The sequence below is a fragment of the Amphiprion ocellaris genome, chromosome 24, assembly GCF_022539595.1.
Source record: "Amphiprion ocellaris isolate individual 3 ecotype Okinawa chromosome 24, ASM2253959v1, whole genome shotgun sequence".
Lineage (NCBI taxonomy): Eukaryota > Metazoa > Chordata > Actinopteri > Pomacentridae > Amphiprion > Amphiprion ocellaris.
Window position 1 is genome coordinate 9,729,195 of NC_072789.1, and position 16,505 is coordinate 9,745,699.

Below are 16,505 nucleotides of genomic sequence, written 5' to 3' on the forward strand. Positions count from 1 at the left end.
CCTCACTTTTTGAACCCCCACATTAATCAGATCACCAAAACTGCCTATTTCCATCTCCGCAACGTCGCCCGTCTCCGCCCCTTCCTCTCCTTCTCAGCCGCTGAAACCCTCATTCATGCCTTCGTCACTTCCCGCCTTGACTACTGCAATAGCGTTCTCTTCGGCTCCACCTCCAAAGTTCTCAATAATCCTTCAACTCATTCAAAACTCTGCTGCCCGACTCCTCACCCGAACCTGTTCTCACGACCATATCACACCCGTCCTGCGGAACCTTCCATTGGCTCCCCATTTCACACCCGCATCCAGTACAAACTGCTTCTCCTCACCTTCAAGTCCATCCATAATCTAGCCCCCTCTTACCCTTACCGATTTGCTCCTCCCCTACACCCCCCCCAGGAATCTCCGGTTCCTCCCACACAAACCTCCTTTCCATCCCGCACAGGACCAGCCGGCGACATTGGGGGGACAGAGCCTTCGCCATTGCCGCCCCCACACTCTGGAACTCACTCCCCCATGCCCTCCGTGACTGCACCAACCTCACCACATTTAAATCCCTTTTAAAGACTCACCTTTTTAGATCTGCTTTCCTTAAGTGATTCTGTATTTTATCTTGAACTTGTTTACTATCTACTGATTTTATCTGTTTTGTTCTATCTTATTGTATTTTATGTACAGCGTCTTTGAGCTTTTGGAAAAGCGCTTTATAAATAAAATTTATTATTATATTATTAAACCAATTGATTTGAGAAAATCTGCAAATGAAATAAATGTTGTACAGAGCACTGAATACCTGCAGCCTTTTCATCTATAATTCATTTTAAATCAACATGAAAAAGCTGGTATTTAAAGCATATTAAGTAACTTTAACCTGGTTATTTACTCGAATGTTAACTGATGAAAATTTGGTTGAATTTCATCCTAAAAATATGGCAGCTTTTGAGTAAAAATGCATGTTTTTTCTGCAGTTTTTGCACAGCTTAAAGGCTGAATTTGTGACCTAGCAGTAAACTAAGTGTCCGGTGTTTCCGGTGATGCAGAGCCCTACCTCCACCTCCGTCCTCTGCCTGCTCTCCACCTGCAGGAGGCTGCATGGGAGGATGAACCGACCACAACCAAGGCTCAAGCGCTGTTTTTCTTCCTCATTTTGCCAACCAATCCAGCTTGCACTCTAAAAGCCTGAAGCCTTGGTTTCTTACTGTTGGTTTAAAATCTTAAAAATCACCAACAGTTTGTGGTTCACTTCTCCTTCGCCTTCCCCCTGTTTGTCTCTATTACCATCCCTGTCCTCTCTAATCTGCACCAATCCTTCCTGTGGTCGTCCTGCACATTATTCCCTTCTTCTTCCTCTCTTGCCTTGAATCGTGCTCGTTCTGTCGTCCAAAATGTCGAGCAGTCAGTTCTCTGTGAAAATGTGAAGCAGGTTTGTGCCTTAAAATTCCTGCAGCAGCTGCAGCCGAGTGTCGTGTGACGTGAATCTGAATGAAGGAGACGCTGCGTGTTGGTGGAAGAAAAACATAAAACCATGCATGCTAAGATTTAGAACACATGTTGTCCTGCATGACTGATGCATCATCAAGTTTCCTCTGAAGGCCTTTTTGTTTTAAAATGCATAGTTTTAAACTCCAGTCTTTAAAAAGGAGCTAACATTTCTACTGACATCCATCTTCATTATGACTTAATCTCACTTGTATAAAGTCTTCATCACAAAAAATGAACAACAGTGGTTAAAATATTGGAAATTAGCTGAAATTTAAACAAAGTTAAAGGAGAAATCCAAAAGCAGGAAAGGATAAAGGAGGATTTATCACCAAATTTACTGTTAAGAAGGACATACTGATCCAATTTCTGTGCTTAATATTAATATAAAAACAAGTTTTTTGTGTGCTTTTAAGCTGAAAATGCACTATAGTTATTTAAAGTTTGCCATTTTTGTTGCTATTCTTAAAAAGCTGCATCCAAAATTATTATTCTAGTCTATTTATATGATATTTTCTTTCATGTAGAATCTTGTATATGTCCAGCAGCAGATTTAAAGTCAACCTGTAAAATCTTTTAAAAGCTTCAAACTTTAAGTTTTTCATCTGATTAGTTGATGGTTTTATGCTATTAACATTTAATCTTTAACATTTCCACTGATATTATCAAAAACTATAATGTAATAATGTTTTATTCATATAAAAAAAACTTAAATGCAAGCATAAACATGTTTAATTAACAATCAATTGCTTCAAATTATATCAGAAATGGATTAAAATGTTTCTTAGTTTTAAATAAATGAATCATTTGATGTTTTGCATGACAGATACATCTGTAAAAGCCTTTTAAAGAGTCTAATTTAAGTATTATTTTAATATAAATGACAATAGAGTCATGTTTTTAAGCATACATGTAGGGCAGTCATATAATATTGATTCTTTTTTTTCAAAGTTAACATTTCTGCTGATATTTCTGAAAAAAAGTATTATTGTAGTCTTTAATTAAATGTGTTTATTAGCAATAAACACATTAAATTATTAAGAAATTGGCCTACACTCGTATTAATAGAATTAAATTTAAACAAAGTAAAAAGGAGAATCGACTGCTTTTGTTTTGTTTTTACAGAACAACAGATAAATTCAGACACATAAACAGTTAAACATCCAGAGTTTAATCAGGATGGTGAGCTTGAAATTGTTACAGAGAGAGTCTAATATTTAGTTTCTGCCATGCAAGTCACCAAAAAAGAGCATTTTTAAGTAAACGAAGACTATTAACATGACATTAACCTGCTGAAAATGTGCAGCGTTGATGTATTATACGACCTCTTAAGAGGAACAGTTTCCTTTTTCTCCTGTAAACTCACATTAAAGGTAGTTTTCCCTCTGTTTTTCCTTGTTTGTAGAGAATTCTCTGTTTATTGTACTTTATGTTTCTGTCTCTCTGTGTTTGTGCTGATTAAACATCACAGTTTGTTTCTCTTTTATAAAAACTTCTCTCTTTGCCTTCTTTCCTCACCTCCAGTTCTCCACCCATCACATCTTCCCTCTGGCTACACTTTGGGTGGAGCCCATCCCAGAGGAGGACACCAGCCTGTAAGTTGGTTCACTCAAAGGTTTTACCGGTTTTCCAGAAAAATATTCAATCCTCATCATGATTCCACATAGATCCACCTCAAAGTTACACCCCTGAGAAATCTCTGTAACCATCTGAATCTCAAAATCTGCGTCGAAAAGCACGTCATCTATTAAAAAAAATCACCAAATTAATGCCATTTATCAGAGTCTGAAACTGTAAAAACTGGAAAACAAATCATCTGTTTTTCAGCTTTCCACCAGTCTTTGAATTTATCATGAGCAACTATCAGTTTCCTTTGGAAAATTAGCAAATCTAAGCTTTAAAAAAATGATATTTGGTCCAAATTACTTTCTTTTACATGTCTCATTTAAAAATTAGCTAAAATAATCAGTTTATTCTGTAAAAAATGCTCCTCAGCACAACCATGACTTCTTAAACCAGATTTATAAATGAAGGCTTTTAATAAATTTGCCCAAATTTCTAGAAACATGACTTAAAATTGTCCTTAATGACTTGAAACTTGTCTAAAATCACGCAAAAATTGTTGTAAGTGGCATGAAACTTGTATAAAATGATTGAAAATTATCCTAAATGACTTGAACGTCTCTGTAAAATACAACCAAATTCAGTAAAAACCTCAAACTTTTGCGTTCCTCAGTCAGCTGCAACCAATAATCAAAGACACTCAGACTTCTTTTTTGAAACTTTTCTGTATATAAGTGTGTTTTTCACACAGTAAGTCATGTTTTCAGTGCCAAACTCTGTGTTGTTTGTGCAGATTTGGACTAAAGGTGATCACACCTGAGGAGACGTTCACCCTGCTGGCCTCGTCTGCCATGGAGAAGGTAAATCTTTTAATTCTGCTGAACCATATTGTGCTTCCATTCAAGTTTTCCATTTTGTCTGAACTGTGTTTTTGTTTTTAGGCCAAGTGGCTTCGCTCCATCAACCAGGCGGTGGACCAGGCGCTGAGCGGGTCGGGGCAGGATGTGGCGTCAGCCGGGTCAGGGACAGAAGTTGGATCCTCCCATCTCCAGGACGGCGTCGTACACTTTCTATAAAGACGGACGGCTGAAAGAGGCGACATACGACGGCCGCTGGCTTGCTGGGAAACCCAACGGCAGGTTAGACGAACACACCATCTGTGTTTCAGTTTTAAATTAAAGTGATTTATCCAGTGATCGGCACCAATTGCTTCTTGTCAGGGGTGGCAGTGGGGCCTTTGAAAGTTGAAACCTGTCTTAATTTACTCAACATTTTTCAAAACGACTCAAAAATGTATCTAGAATGCCTCAAAATTTGGCTAAAATCATTTATAACTTGTCTGAAATGTCTTATAAATGTCCAAAATGACTCAAAAGTAGCCAAAATTGAGCAAAATGATTTCAAACTTTTGCTAAATGACACCAAAATGACTTGAAAATTATCCAGAATTCTCAAAGTTTGACCAAAAATTACACTAAATTTGCCTAGAATGACATGAAAACGTACAAATAACAATAATGAAGAGTTATTTGCCTAGATTTGCCCAAAAGTACTAAAAAAATTCAGTAAAATAACTCAAAGTTTTCCAAAATGACCATAATAAATAATTACTGGCCTTTAAAATGGAACAAAGTACCATATTTTCAAACGAAGGTGGTACTGTGGCCCTGGAAACATCCTGTAAATGTGTATTTATGTACATGAATGTATCTGTATTAATACTAAAATCAGATTAATTGATCTTTCCAGAGGAGTGCTGAAGTGGCCTGATGGGAGAATTTACACGGGGGCATTCAAGAACGGACTGGAGGACGGGTCAGTGTCAACCAACACATCACCTGAAGGACTTAGTCTTGCTTTTTCTCAAGTATTTAAACATTATTTGTGTGTATTTTTGTGTCTCTGTGCAGCTTTGGGGAGTTTGTGGCTCCGAATAAAACGCTGAACAAGAGCGACCACTATCAAGGTCACTGGAAAGACGGGAAGATGCACGGCTTGGGAACGTACAGGTGAATAAAAACCAGAAAAATCCTGTGTTTGACGTTTACATTTTTTTAACACTCAGATTTTCTTGCCATATGGCCGTACTAAGGAATAAAATGCACATATAATCACATTTTAACACTCTGAAATCCATTTTTTGCTATATAAATGCAAAAGTTTTAATAATTAGCTCTTCAAAGTGGAGAAAAATTCTAATATTTTGTTTTTTTTGTTGCCAGTTTTCTTGCAAAATGTACTTCAATGTGAGATTTTTGAAGACCAAAATGTAAAAATTATTAATCTTCCAGGGAGCTTTGCTTTCTCTCGAAAAGTTCTTTTGCGTAAGAGCATAAAAATGCAAAGTTTTGAGGCTAAGTTGACTAAATTTTCTCCTTTTTGTGCCAGTTTCCTGCAGAATTTGATTCTCTCATTGATTTTTTATTTATTTTCTTTTGAAGGCCAAACATTTAAATTATCAGTAATCCTGTGAACTCTAATTACTTTCATTTGTTTTCTTTCTGCAATTTCTTTCACTCTGCAGCATAAAATGTAAAGATTTGAGCCCAGATCGACTCTGAAGACATAATTTTATCAGAACTCAAATCACTTTAATTTGCTTTCTCTCTAAAATTTCTTTCATACTTTGAGCCTAAATTGACTCAAACTTATATTTGCCCTCATCATCATAGCAATTTCTGGGTGTTTTTTGCTCATTTTTCCTCACTGTGGCCTAATTTTTCACTGCAATATAAAGCCCTGCATCTCTATGGAAACAGAACAGGCTTCAATAAATGTAAAAATTTTGTAATTAACTCTTAAAAATTGAGAAGGCCAAAAATTAAAATTATCAATCATTCAGTGGACTAATATCAGTGGAAAAATGTCTAAAAATGTGCATTTATTTCCTGGAAAAAAAAAAAACCTGAGCCTTCAAGCTTCAAATTTCCTGTTTTATTTTGTTGACACGGTTGAATCAAAGGTTTTTACAGTGTGGAACTCTTTATCGGTCCATAAATAAGAAAATACTGTCAGCAAACTGAATAAATACATTTTCACTATGTTTTTACGAACAAAATGGTCTCAAAATCTGGTTTTGGGTGATATTTTGTTTCGGATTTCAGCCCAAACTTCCGAGTGTTTTTATTTTGGTGTTGTTTTTCTGACAAATTCTCATGTAAGAGAGTTGCGTAAACGTCTTCGGTGTGACTGCAGGTACGCCAGCGGGGAAGTTTACGACGGATCTTTCCAGGATGGGATGCGTCAGGGTCACGGGATGCTGCGCAGCGGCAAACTCAACACCTCCTCGCCGAGCGTCTTCATCGGCCAGTGGCTGCAGGACAAGAAGACGGGCTACGGAGTCTTCGACGACATCACTAAGTCAGTTTTATGCACACGGGTGAAACCGGGTGAGCTCAGAAGAACGAGTTTTTGTCTTAAGGGTGACGGTGATGTTTGTTTTCCAGAGGAGAGAAGTTCATGGGCATGTGGCAGGACCACCAGCGGCAGGGAACCGGCGTCGTCGTCACCCAGTTCGGCCTTTACTACGAAGGAGCCTTCAAAGACAACAAGATGACGGTAAATTCATGCTTTACAGTCCAGGAAGACGCCTTTCAGGGGGGAGAAAAACCCTGCTGTGGTTTAATCTGGTTGAGATTTTGTCCTAAAATAATCATTTCAACAAAATTTGTCACATTTCTGACCTCCATCACATTAAATATCTGATATCTGAGTAACAGAACGCTAACTAAAGTCTATACAAGTGATTGAAAACATGCCCGACATCTGTTTTTGGGATCAGTCACTGCATAATTACAATAATGTTAGTTATTTTTAACCAAATTTGTAAAAATGAAGAAGATTATGAAGAACTCGCAGCAGCGCAGGCGAACAAATGCACTGAAACAGAAAGTAGAACACATTTAATTCTCTGTTTAATAATCAGAAATTAATAGTATTTGATGATTTGTGAGATTTGCGAGTGATGTCTTATTTAAAATCCAAATAAATGCTGGTGCTTAAAATGTATAAGTAGGCAGGATTTATGCACAATTTGATTAATTTACTTTAAAAAGGTTTTAAAAAACCTTTATTATTATTGTTGTTATTTGAGTTTTTGAGCTGTCAGGAGTAAATTAAAGCTGCTAGATGGGCAGAATAGAATTAAATAGGAATCTGTGAGATATTTAAGTATTGACCTGAGCCCAGCAGAAGCCATGATTAGTGGCTTTTTGTGTTTCAGGGCACCGGGATCCTTCTGTCCGAGGACGACACGACGTACGAGGGGGAATTCTCCGACGACTGGACCCTCAGTGGAAAGGTGAACATTTTAACCCTCTGAATTGTCCATTTTTACTTACCACGGGCTTGTTTTGTGGCCAAAATTTGAATATGTCCTGTTTTTAGACCTCAAAAAACATCAATATCTCCAGAAATAAAACTTGCACTGCAATGAAATGTGGTGAAGACACAGACAGAATAGTTTCCAGCAGATCCAAATGCTGAAATAGCTTCTGTGGAGACGATATTTAAACCTGTCAGCTCTTGAAAATGGAGACGAGTGCAAATTTAGAATTTTCGTGTTGCCAGTCTTCCTGCAAAATTTAATTTACTGTATGATTTTGATGACCATAGTTAATTATTAATGATCATGCAGAAGACTCAAAACACTTTGATTTGCTTTCTTTCTAAAAATATTTTGTATTTTGCTGTAAACAAATTAATCTAATTAATTAGAGGCTTTGCAATTAATTAATTGTGATTAATCACATTTTTGTCAACTAGCGACATTTGGCTCAATAAGCAAAATTTTCAGTTCAAATAAATGTTGGTTGACTACTGAATTGATGAATAGGAAACAGAACAACCATGACTAGAATTAGAGAGAACTCAGAAATGTCTTCTGTGCAGCATAAAACTAATCTGAAAAAATAATTTCACACAGCCTGCAGTTGAGCTATAGAGTCTTAGAATTTTTGTCACATAAATGTTGGTCACAGTTGAGTCACTGTTGGGTTTTAATGTTACACCAAGAAACCTAGAATTTTCCGTCTTTTACAGATTCTATTTAATACAAACGGATTATTTTTGGGAGATATTTTTAAATGAGCATATAGAATAAAATATCACATTTTTTTTGTTTTTAAAGTTTCTGGCTCTGGTAAATGTTCAAATTTTGATGCTTTTGTTTAGAGATAAAATGCCTTTCAAACCCTCCGTTGGGTTTTAGGGTTTAGTGGGTTAAATGCAACAACTTGTACATAAAGCAGATACAGGTATGTAGTTGTAATGAACTAAAATGCTCAACTCTTCCCCAGGGTGTGCTGACGATGGCGAATGGCGACTATCTGGAGGGCTCCTTCAATGGCGAATGGGGCTCCGGCCTCAAAGTCACCGGCTCCTACTTCAAACCTCACCTGTTCGACACCGATAAAGAGAAGACCAGAGCCGTGTAAGCTCACAGTGTGCTCATATTTACAGAAAATATTTTATGTTTGAGTTATTTATGTTGTACGTTACATTTATCTTTTGCACAGTGTTGCAGGAGGTTGGGGAGTAAATTTTAAATTCTCTTACAGTGGACTGAAATCACTTTTATTTGCTTTCTTTCTAAAAAAAAATCTTTGATGTTGCAGCATAATAATACAAAGTTCTGGGTTAAATTTGACTGAAGATCCATAGTTAATCTACACAAAATTGACAAATAAATGTCAAAAATATAATAATTGGGACATTTTTTAGTCATTCTGGACAATTTTGTGTCATTTTTGGTCAAATTTTGAATAATTCTGGACCTGTTTCAAATCATGTCAAATTTTGAGTAGTTTCAGAAACTTTTGGGTCATTGTAGACTAATTTTGAATCAATTTTTGAGTAATTCTATCCCATTTAAAGCCATTTACAACAAATTGTGACAATTTTGAACCCTTCTAGATAAATTTTGAGTCATCCTAGACAACGCTGAAATTATTTTAGACGATTTCACGGATTTTTGGACAAATTTTATATAATTTTGCTCACGTTGTGAGTCACTTTGGGCCAGTTTCAAGAAATTTTGGTCAAATTTTGAGTCACTAGACAAAATTAGTGTCATTTTGAGTCCCTTTACACAATTTTGAGTAATTCTAGACAAATTTCAAGTAATTTAGAACAAATTATGAGTCATTTTAGACAATTTTGAACCCTTCTAGACAAGCTTTAACTCATCTTGGACAACAATGAAGTTATTTTAGACAATTTTCAAGTAATTTTGAGTCACTCTTGACTAAATTAGTGTCATTTTGAGTCATTTTACACAATTTTGATAAATTCTAGACACATCTCATGTCATTTTAGAGAATTTTGAATGATTTTGGACAAGTTTAAAGTAATTTTGGTCAAAATTTGAGCCATTATGTTTCATATTTTTAATCATTCTGGGCATGTTTCAAGTCATTTTACACTGTTTGGGTTATTGGTGACATTGTTGAGTAATTCTGATCTAGTTTCAAGTCATTTAAAAAAAAATTTGAGTAATTTCAGAAACATTTGGGTCATTCTCAACAAATTTTGAGTCCTTTGTGGCAATTTTTGAATAATTCTAGCAAATTTTGAGCCATTTTAGAGAATTTGGAACTCTTCTGGACAAATTTTGAGTCATCTTGGACAACACAGATGTTATTTTATGCAATTTCAAGTAATTTTGGACATATACTTCTGTCTGTCACTGATGGCTTCACAGTCGGGCGAAGAAATGCAGAATTTTAATTTTTTTTACAGATTCTGTTTAATGTCAACAGTTTAGTTTTAACTTAATGTAGAATAAATGATGGTGAAATATTATGATCTAAAAGAGAAGTTTGGTTAATAATCACAGAGATGACAAATTTAAAAATCTTGCAATTTTTTGTGTTTGATAAATGGTGTAATTGCGTATTTTGTGACAGCGTTTGTGTGTTTTTTCCACGTGATGCTGCAGGAGGTTGGGGCGTCTGTGTGTCTGCGCTGAGGATAAATGGCAGGCGGTGTTCGAGGAGTGTTGGACTCAGCTGGGCTGTGATTCGCCGGGTCGAGGAGACAACGGGAAGGCCTGGGACAACATCGCTGTTGCCCTCACCACCAGCCTGGAGACACATCCAGGACAGGTAGATACTTCAGAAACCTGCAGAACAGCAAGTTAAAGTTCATAGAACGATTTAACATTCTTATGTTTGTGCTTCTTTCCAGTCCGGAGATGTTGTCCCGGAGTCACAGCAAAACTCTGGAGAGCCTGGAGGTGATTCCTCAGCACATGGGACCGATCACCATGGAGAGATACCACAGCATCCGCCTCTACCTCATCAAGGTGAGTCCAACAGGTGTCACATTCTTCCTCACTGTTTCGCTGCAACATAAAGTCCCTGGACCTGTATGGAAGCAGAACAACCATGACTAGAAATCAAGAAGAAGCAAAAACTACAAAACCCTAAGCAAAACGACAAAAACAAGAAACAAAATGACAAAAAATGTGACAAAAACAAAACATTACAAAAATGAGACACAAAACGACAAAAGAACAATCGAGTATTTCACTTTATGATCAAAACAACTTGTCATGGTCTTGGAATTATTTTACGTTTATAGTTTTACAAATTTACAATCTGTAGTTAATGTCTTCTCTGTAATTTTTTACACTTTATAAAGTCGTCTCACGGGCCGGACTGGATCCTCTGGAGGGCCGGTTTTGGCCCATGGGCCGCATGTTTGACACCCCTGCATTAGCTGATTCCTATGAGTCCGTCGAGCTGAAACTTCTCCTCTGCAGGCCTGCGACACCCCCCTCCACCCGCTGGGCCGGCTGCTGGAGGCCCTGGTGGCCGTCTACCGGATGACCTACGTGGGCGTCGGAGCAAACCGCCGGCTGCTGCCTCAAGCCGTCAACGAGATCAAGTCTTACCTCAACCGCATCTTCCAGATCGTCAGGTACGTCGCTGAACGCACAGTACGCGGCCGTCTGCACAGCGACTGCGATTTGATTCGCTGTTTCATTCAGAAAAATACGAAGCGGAGCCACAACAGGTTTTTCAAATGTAAAAGGACACGATAAACGTCACATTTTAGCTAATTGTATTAATTGATTCCCAACATTCCACTAATTTCTGCTCATGGAAAACAGTCTAAAAATGATTAAAAGTTTTGATTGCACAATATTCCTACAGTGTAGGAGATAGACTTGTAGACAGTTTCAAAAAAATGCATTATTTGCTTCTGTTTTTAAATTATACACAGCTTTTTTTTCTTTGGACTTATATGACCTTTTGGAGACAAAATCACCAGGAAAATATAACGAAATAATAGAATGTGAGTAAATGTTGACAATAAACGGTCAGTCAGATGTTCCAGAAGGTGTTTTCATTTCAAACCAAAACCTTTAAACTTCCATTTCATCTGCAGTAAAGCTGGTAAACATCTACAGATTTGAACCATTACAAGTGAGATTTTTTTTCCCTCCCGTTTCTTTTTAATATTTTCATGGTTTGGGATTTTAGTTATAATTATAATATAAAACATGAAGAATATAATAATAAAAAAATATTATATATTTATTCAGTTTAGGTACTTTGGTGAAAATTTGCTCCATTAAAGTTTAAAAAAAAAAAAATTTAAGATATTTTCATATTTTGGGATTTTAATTATAGTTATACTGTAATATAATACAATACAGAAACAACATAGTAAAAAATATTATATATTATGATGATAATGATGATGATGATTATTATTATTATTATTGTTATTGTTATTATTATTATTATTATTATTATTATTATTATTATTATTATTATTATTATTATTATTATTATTATTATTAGTAGTAGTAGTAGTATTATTATTGTTGTTATTGAATTTTTGTAGGTATGTTCAGGTACTTTGGTGAAAATTTGCTCTCTAAAATTTTTTTCTTATAATTTTTTTTCTTGATTTGGGATTTTAGTTATAATTGCTATAAAATATAGTACAATAACAATATAATAAAAAATTTTTTGTTTGTTTTGTTCAGGCACTTTTGTGAAAATTTGCTCCACTAAAGTTATTTTTTGCTTAAAATGGACCAAATTATAGATTTTAATAGTCATTTATTTAACAACAAACAGACAGCAGCTCTTCTTCTTTTTTTCCTCCATCTATGGATTGATTTTGACGTCCAGTTTCACCATCTTGGTCTCCTCGACGGCGTCTTTCTTTTCTGTTTTGTTCAGATTCTCCTCAAGCAAGATCTTCTGTGCTTCCTCTATTTAAAAAAAATAAATAAATAAAATAAAACTTTTAAGGAATTATTGTAATTTTCTTCCTGAAGGTTTTGCAAATTTTCAGAAATTTGGGGAATTATTTTGCTGAATTTTTAGATTTTTTTTCAGACAAGGAAACCACATTTTTTGGTGCCTGTAAATGAGGACAACAGGAGGGTTAAATAAAAATCCAATTGAAGATCCTCGTATTTTTCTGTTCCCTGCAGGTTTCTGTTCCCAGACCTGCCAGAAGAGGGCGGTCTGATTCCAGAGCCGACCCCCAGCCTCCAGGACGTCAAGGACGCCGCCGACGCCCCGCTGGAGTCGCCCAAACCCAGGTACGTCTCCGAGCGTTTGCCGCCGTGATCGCAGCTCTGCCGGCTCGCGTTAACCTCCAGATGTTCTCCGTGTTCCAGCCGTGTGGTGAGCAGCTCGGCTCTGCTGCTGCCCGTCCTGCTGCCTCGTCTTTACCCGCCGCTCTTCACCCTCTACGCCCTGGATAAAGAGCGGGAGGACGACGTCTACTGGGAGTGCGTCCTCCGCCTCAACAAGCAGCCCGACCTCGCCCTGCTCGCCTTCCTGGGCGTCCAGCAGTACGTCCCACGACACGTTCATAGCAAAACACTTTCACTTTCTGAGCACATCTGGAACTTAGTCTTTATTTTCTTTTGTTCCTTCTCAGGAAGTTTTGGCCCGTTTCTATCCCGACTGCTTTACCTGCACCGGGAGAGAAGCAGCAGGTATCAGTTTGTTCATGTTTTTAAATGATGAAGCAACATCTGGTTTGATTTTTTTTTGGTTTATTTCAACACTTCTTCGCTTGTTTATGTCATGTTTTTGGATTATGTCGACTTTAACTCACTGAAGTACAAATGTTTTTAATTTTTGCGCCAGTTTTCCTTGCAGACAGGCCAAAATTGAAATTATTAATCGTTGAGTGGAGTCATATCTTTTATTTGCTTTTTTTGGTTACATTTCTTTGACATTCCAGCATAAAAATGCAAAGTTTCAAGCCCAGATTGACTCGAGAGACAGTTTCATTAACCCTCAGAACACTGAGCCTTTTCCGGGTGTTATTTGTACTTCTGGTGCATTTTTCCTCATTTTGGGTTCATTTTTCACTGCAGTATAAAGTCCTGCACCTCTATGGAAACAGAACAACCATGAATAGAAGGAGAGACAACTCAGAAATGTCCTCTGTGCAGAATGACACAGTTTGAATGACAGAAAATAGAAAAAACAAACAAAAATTACAATAGCTATCTTTCATACAGCCTGCAGTTCTGTCAAAAAGTCTTAGAATTTTTGTCACATAAATGTTGGTCACAGTTGAGTCACTGATGGCTTCACATTTGGCCGAAGAAATGCAGAATTTTTCGTATTTTACAGATTCCGTTTCATGCTAAGAGTTTATTCTTAGCTAAATATAGAATAAAGCGATTTTGATGAAATATTACAATCTAAAGTAGAAGTTTTGGTTAAAAATCCCACACACGGTTTAAAGTTAAAATATCTTGCAATTTTTTGTGTTTTTTTACAGCTTGTGGCTGATAAATGGTGTAATTTTGTTTTGTCTGCGTGTTTTTTGAAAGATAAAACATTTGTTTATTTATTTTTTTATGTTAAAAGGGGAAAAATATTGTACATAGTGAGGATTTTCCAAGTGTCCACAGGTGTTACCAACGCTGGGGACACAGGGTTAGCAAGTGAGCACCGTGAGGACGTAAACGCTGTTTGTTCTGCTGCGTTCAGGTGATGTCCAGCACCAAAGACGCCTGCTTCGCCTCTGCAGTGGAAACACTTCAGCAAATCAGGTAGAGAGGGTTTTAAAACGAGCTGCGTGAAGCATTTAAACCACAGGGGGACACGAGTGTTGTTAAATAAGGCAGAAAAATTAGAAGTCACACAAGTTCTGATCCTTGTTTGGTTTTTGCAGCACGACGTTCACGCCGTCAGACAAGCTGCAGGTGATCCAGCTCACCTTCGAGGAGATCACGCAGGAAGTTCAGGCGCTGCTGAAGCAGGACTTCCTGTGGTCCATGGACGAGCTCTTCCCCGTCTTCCTCTACGTGGTGCTGCGAGCTCGGTCAGCGCCAAACCCAAAAAACACAGAAATTCACGCACATCAAAAACACACAAGACAGTTAACTATTTTGATAATCAGATTATTGTTTTTTTCATGTTTTTAGGCAAAACTTTCATGTTCCAGCTTCTAAAATTTGATCATTTGTTGGTTTTCTTTGACATATATGTGAGAGTAAACTGAGTGTCTTTGGCTTTCTGCTGATCAGTCAACAGTAAACACTTAAACACATCATTTTTGACTCTAAAAATTAGAGTCTGTTTTGTTGCCATGAAGGTTTCCACATACGAGGAGTCTGATGGGATCTTTTGAAGCATGACGGTAAAACACTGACAAGTAGAAAATATTTTAAAAAGGCAAAAAAAAGATTCAAGCGGCAAGAAAATTTAAAATGATCCCAAAGAGAGACAGCTGTGTGCATTGTATAATTATAAAAAATAACATCTGGATAGCAGAGACTGTTCTGGTTAGAGTGTAATAATGAAAAATGCAGCTCAGACCAAATAGTTTTAAATTGCAATGTTCAAAGGATTCAAGTGGAGAATCTTTAAATCTCACCAGAATTATCAGGTTTTTTTTTGGTTTCAGAATCAGGAATCTCGGTTCAGAGGTCAGTCTGATCGAAGACCTGATGGATCCCTGCGTTCAACACGGAGAACACGGAATCATGTTCACCACCCTGAAGGTAAGGTTTGAAACGCATGTTATCTTTAAAAAAATATCAAAATTACGCCCTTTATCAGAGCCAGAAACTGTAGAAACAGAGTCCTCAATCTAATCATGTGAGACTTTCAGTTTCTTCTAGAAGTGTTCACTAAATCTCACCTTAAAGTCATCAAAATTACTTAGTTACAAAATGACCACAAAGATTCACAAAATGATAACAAAGAAACAAGTGACCAAAAAGATACATTTTTTTTCATGATTTATGGCATTAAAACTGTCGACATGCTTAAAAATGCAATATTTCATCAAAATGATTTTATTCTACTTGATGCATTTAAAAAATTGCCAAGAAATAAGCCGTTTCCATAAATTCTGTAAAAATTGAAAATGTAAGTTTTTTTGGTGGAACAGTGAAGCCTCGGGCGACTCCAGCTACGACCAGCAGTCAGGTGACAAAAACTCAGAGATTTTTCGGCTCAACTGCAGGACGTGTTTAGAGAGCAGAGAGGAGACAGCTGTGAAAACTAAACTTAAGCCAGAGACTGTTATTTGTAATTGATTCACCTGTTCTCCTCCTCCAGGCCTGTTACTACCAGATCCAGCACGAGAAGATCACTTAAGGCCACCTTTCCATCCGCCAGTGATCCGGCGGGAAGCGAAGGATCTGCTGCTGCCATGGAGACGGGATCACCTCCTCCATCTCCGACTCTCTACCAGCTTCTTATCCACAGATCATGAAGGTACTCGTGTGAATATTCAGCCGCAGACGAGCCTCTTAACGTCGTCCAGTGTAAAACGATGAATCCTGGGCGGTTTCTTCACCTCGGAGGGACGAAGACGTTTGTTCCAGTGTTTGTTCGGCTTGTTTTTGCAGTTGTGGGATCACCGGACCTCAAAATTCAGCCTGAAGAACAGAAACATGAAGTTTGGTCTGTTTGCTTCACACAGACAGTAAATAATCCTTGGAGCTTCAGGATTTATGAAGTTCTCGGCAGACAGATATTTAGGAAACCAACCAGTTCTTCTTCGCTAAAAAGGAAAGTTGACTGATAGGTTTTTTCCCTAATCAAGGAGACTAATATTTGCAGTAAAGGTAAAATCTTGGTGTCAAAACTGAGAAGAACACAAACTCCAAAGCAAAACTTTATTGAGATGCTTTTGTTTATTCATGTTTCACACAACCCCTCCAAAAACTGACAAAATTACACCATTTATTGGAGCAAAAAACTCCAAAAACAGATGGATTTTGTCAGATTTTAAACTTTCAAGCTACTCATCTGTGCCATCCGGTTGGAAAAATGAACCAAATCTGAGCTTAAAGTTGTGATATTTTAACAAATCCACTTTATCCTACCTGTCTCTTGTTTAAAAAAAAAAAAAAAAATAGCCAAAATAAACTCTTTGCAAAGAAGTTCTGTAAAAAACTAAAAAATTATGTACTCATCATCACAACCGTGAAGCTATCAGTGACTCGGCTGTAAATTCATCAA

The 16,505-nt window shown here is 37.1% G+C and overlaps 1 protein-coding gene across 1 annotated transcript in view; it reads left to right on the plus strand.

Moving 5' to 3' along the window:
- Nucleotides 1–15,776, plus strand: part of als2b (alsin Rho guanine nucleotide exchange factor ALS2 b) — a 36,292-nt gene extending 20,516 nt beyond the window's left edge. Inside the window, 21 exon segments of the mRNA XM_035956752.2 lie at nt 3,001–3,071; nt 3,833–3,899; nt 3,981–4,034; nt 4,036–4,178; nt 4,789–4,854; nt 4,950–5,048; nt 6,235–6,399; nt 6,486–6,597; nt 7,262–7,339; nt 8,337–8,470; nt 9,977–10,127; nt 10,129–10,142; nt 10,225–10,342; nt 10,802–10,959; nt 12,494–12,604; nt 12,683–12,859; nt 12,949–13,006; nt 14,019–14,080; nt 14,203–14,352; nt 14,938–15,034; nt 15,597–15,776. Of these exon segments, the coding sequence (XP_035812645.2) occupies nt 3,001–3,071; nt 3,833–3,899; nt 3,981–4,034; nt 4,036–4,178; nt 4,789–4,854; nt 4,950–5,048; nt 6,235–6,399; nt 6,486–6,597; nt 7,262–7,339; nt 8,337–8,470; nt 9,977–10,127; nt 10,129–10,142; nt 10,225–10,342; nt 10,802–10,959; nt 12,494–12,604; nt 12,683–12,859; nt 12,949–13,006; nt 14,019–14,080; nt 14,203–14,352; nt 14,938–15,034; nt 15,597–15,635 (2,124 nt within the window). The 3' untranslated portion in view covers nt 15,636–15,776.
- The last annotated feature ends 729 nt before the right edge of the window (nt 15,777–16,505 follow it).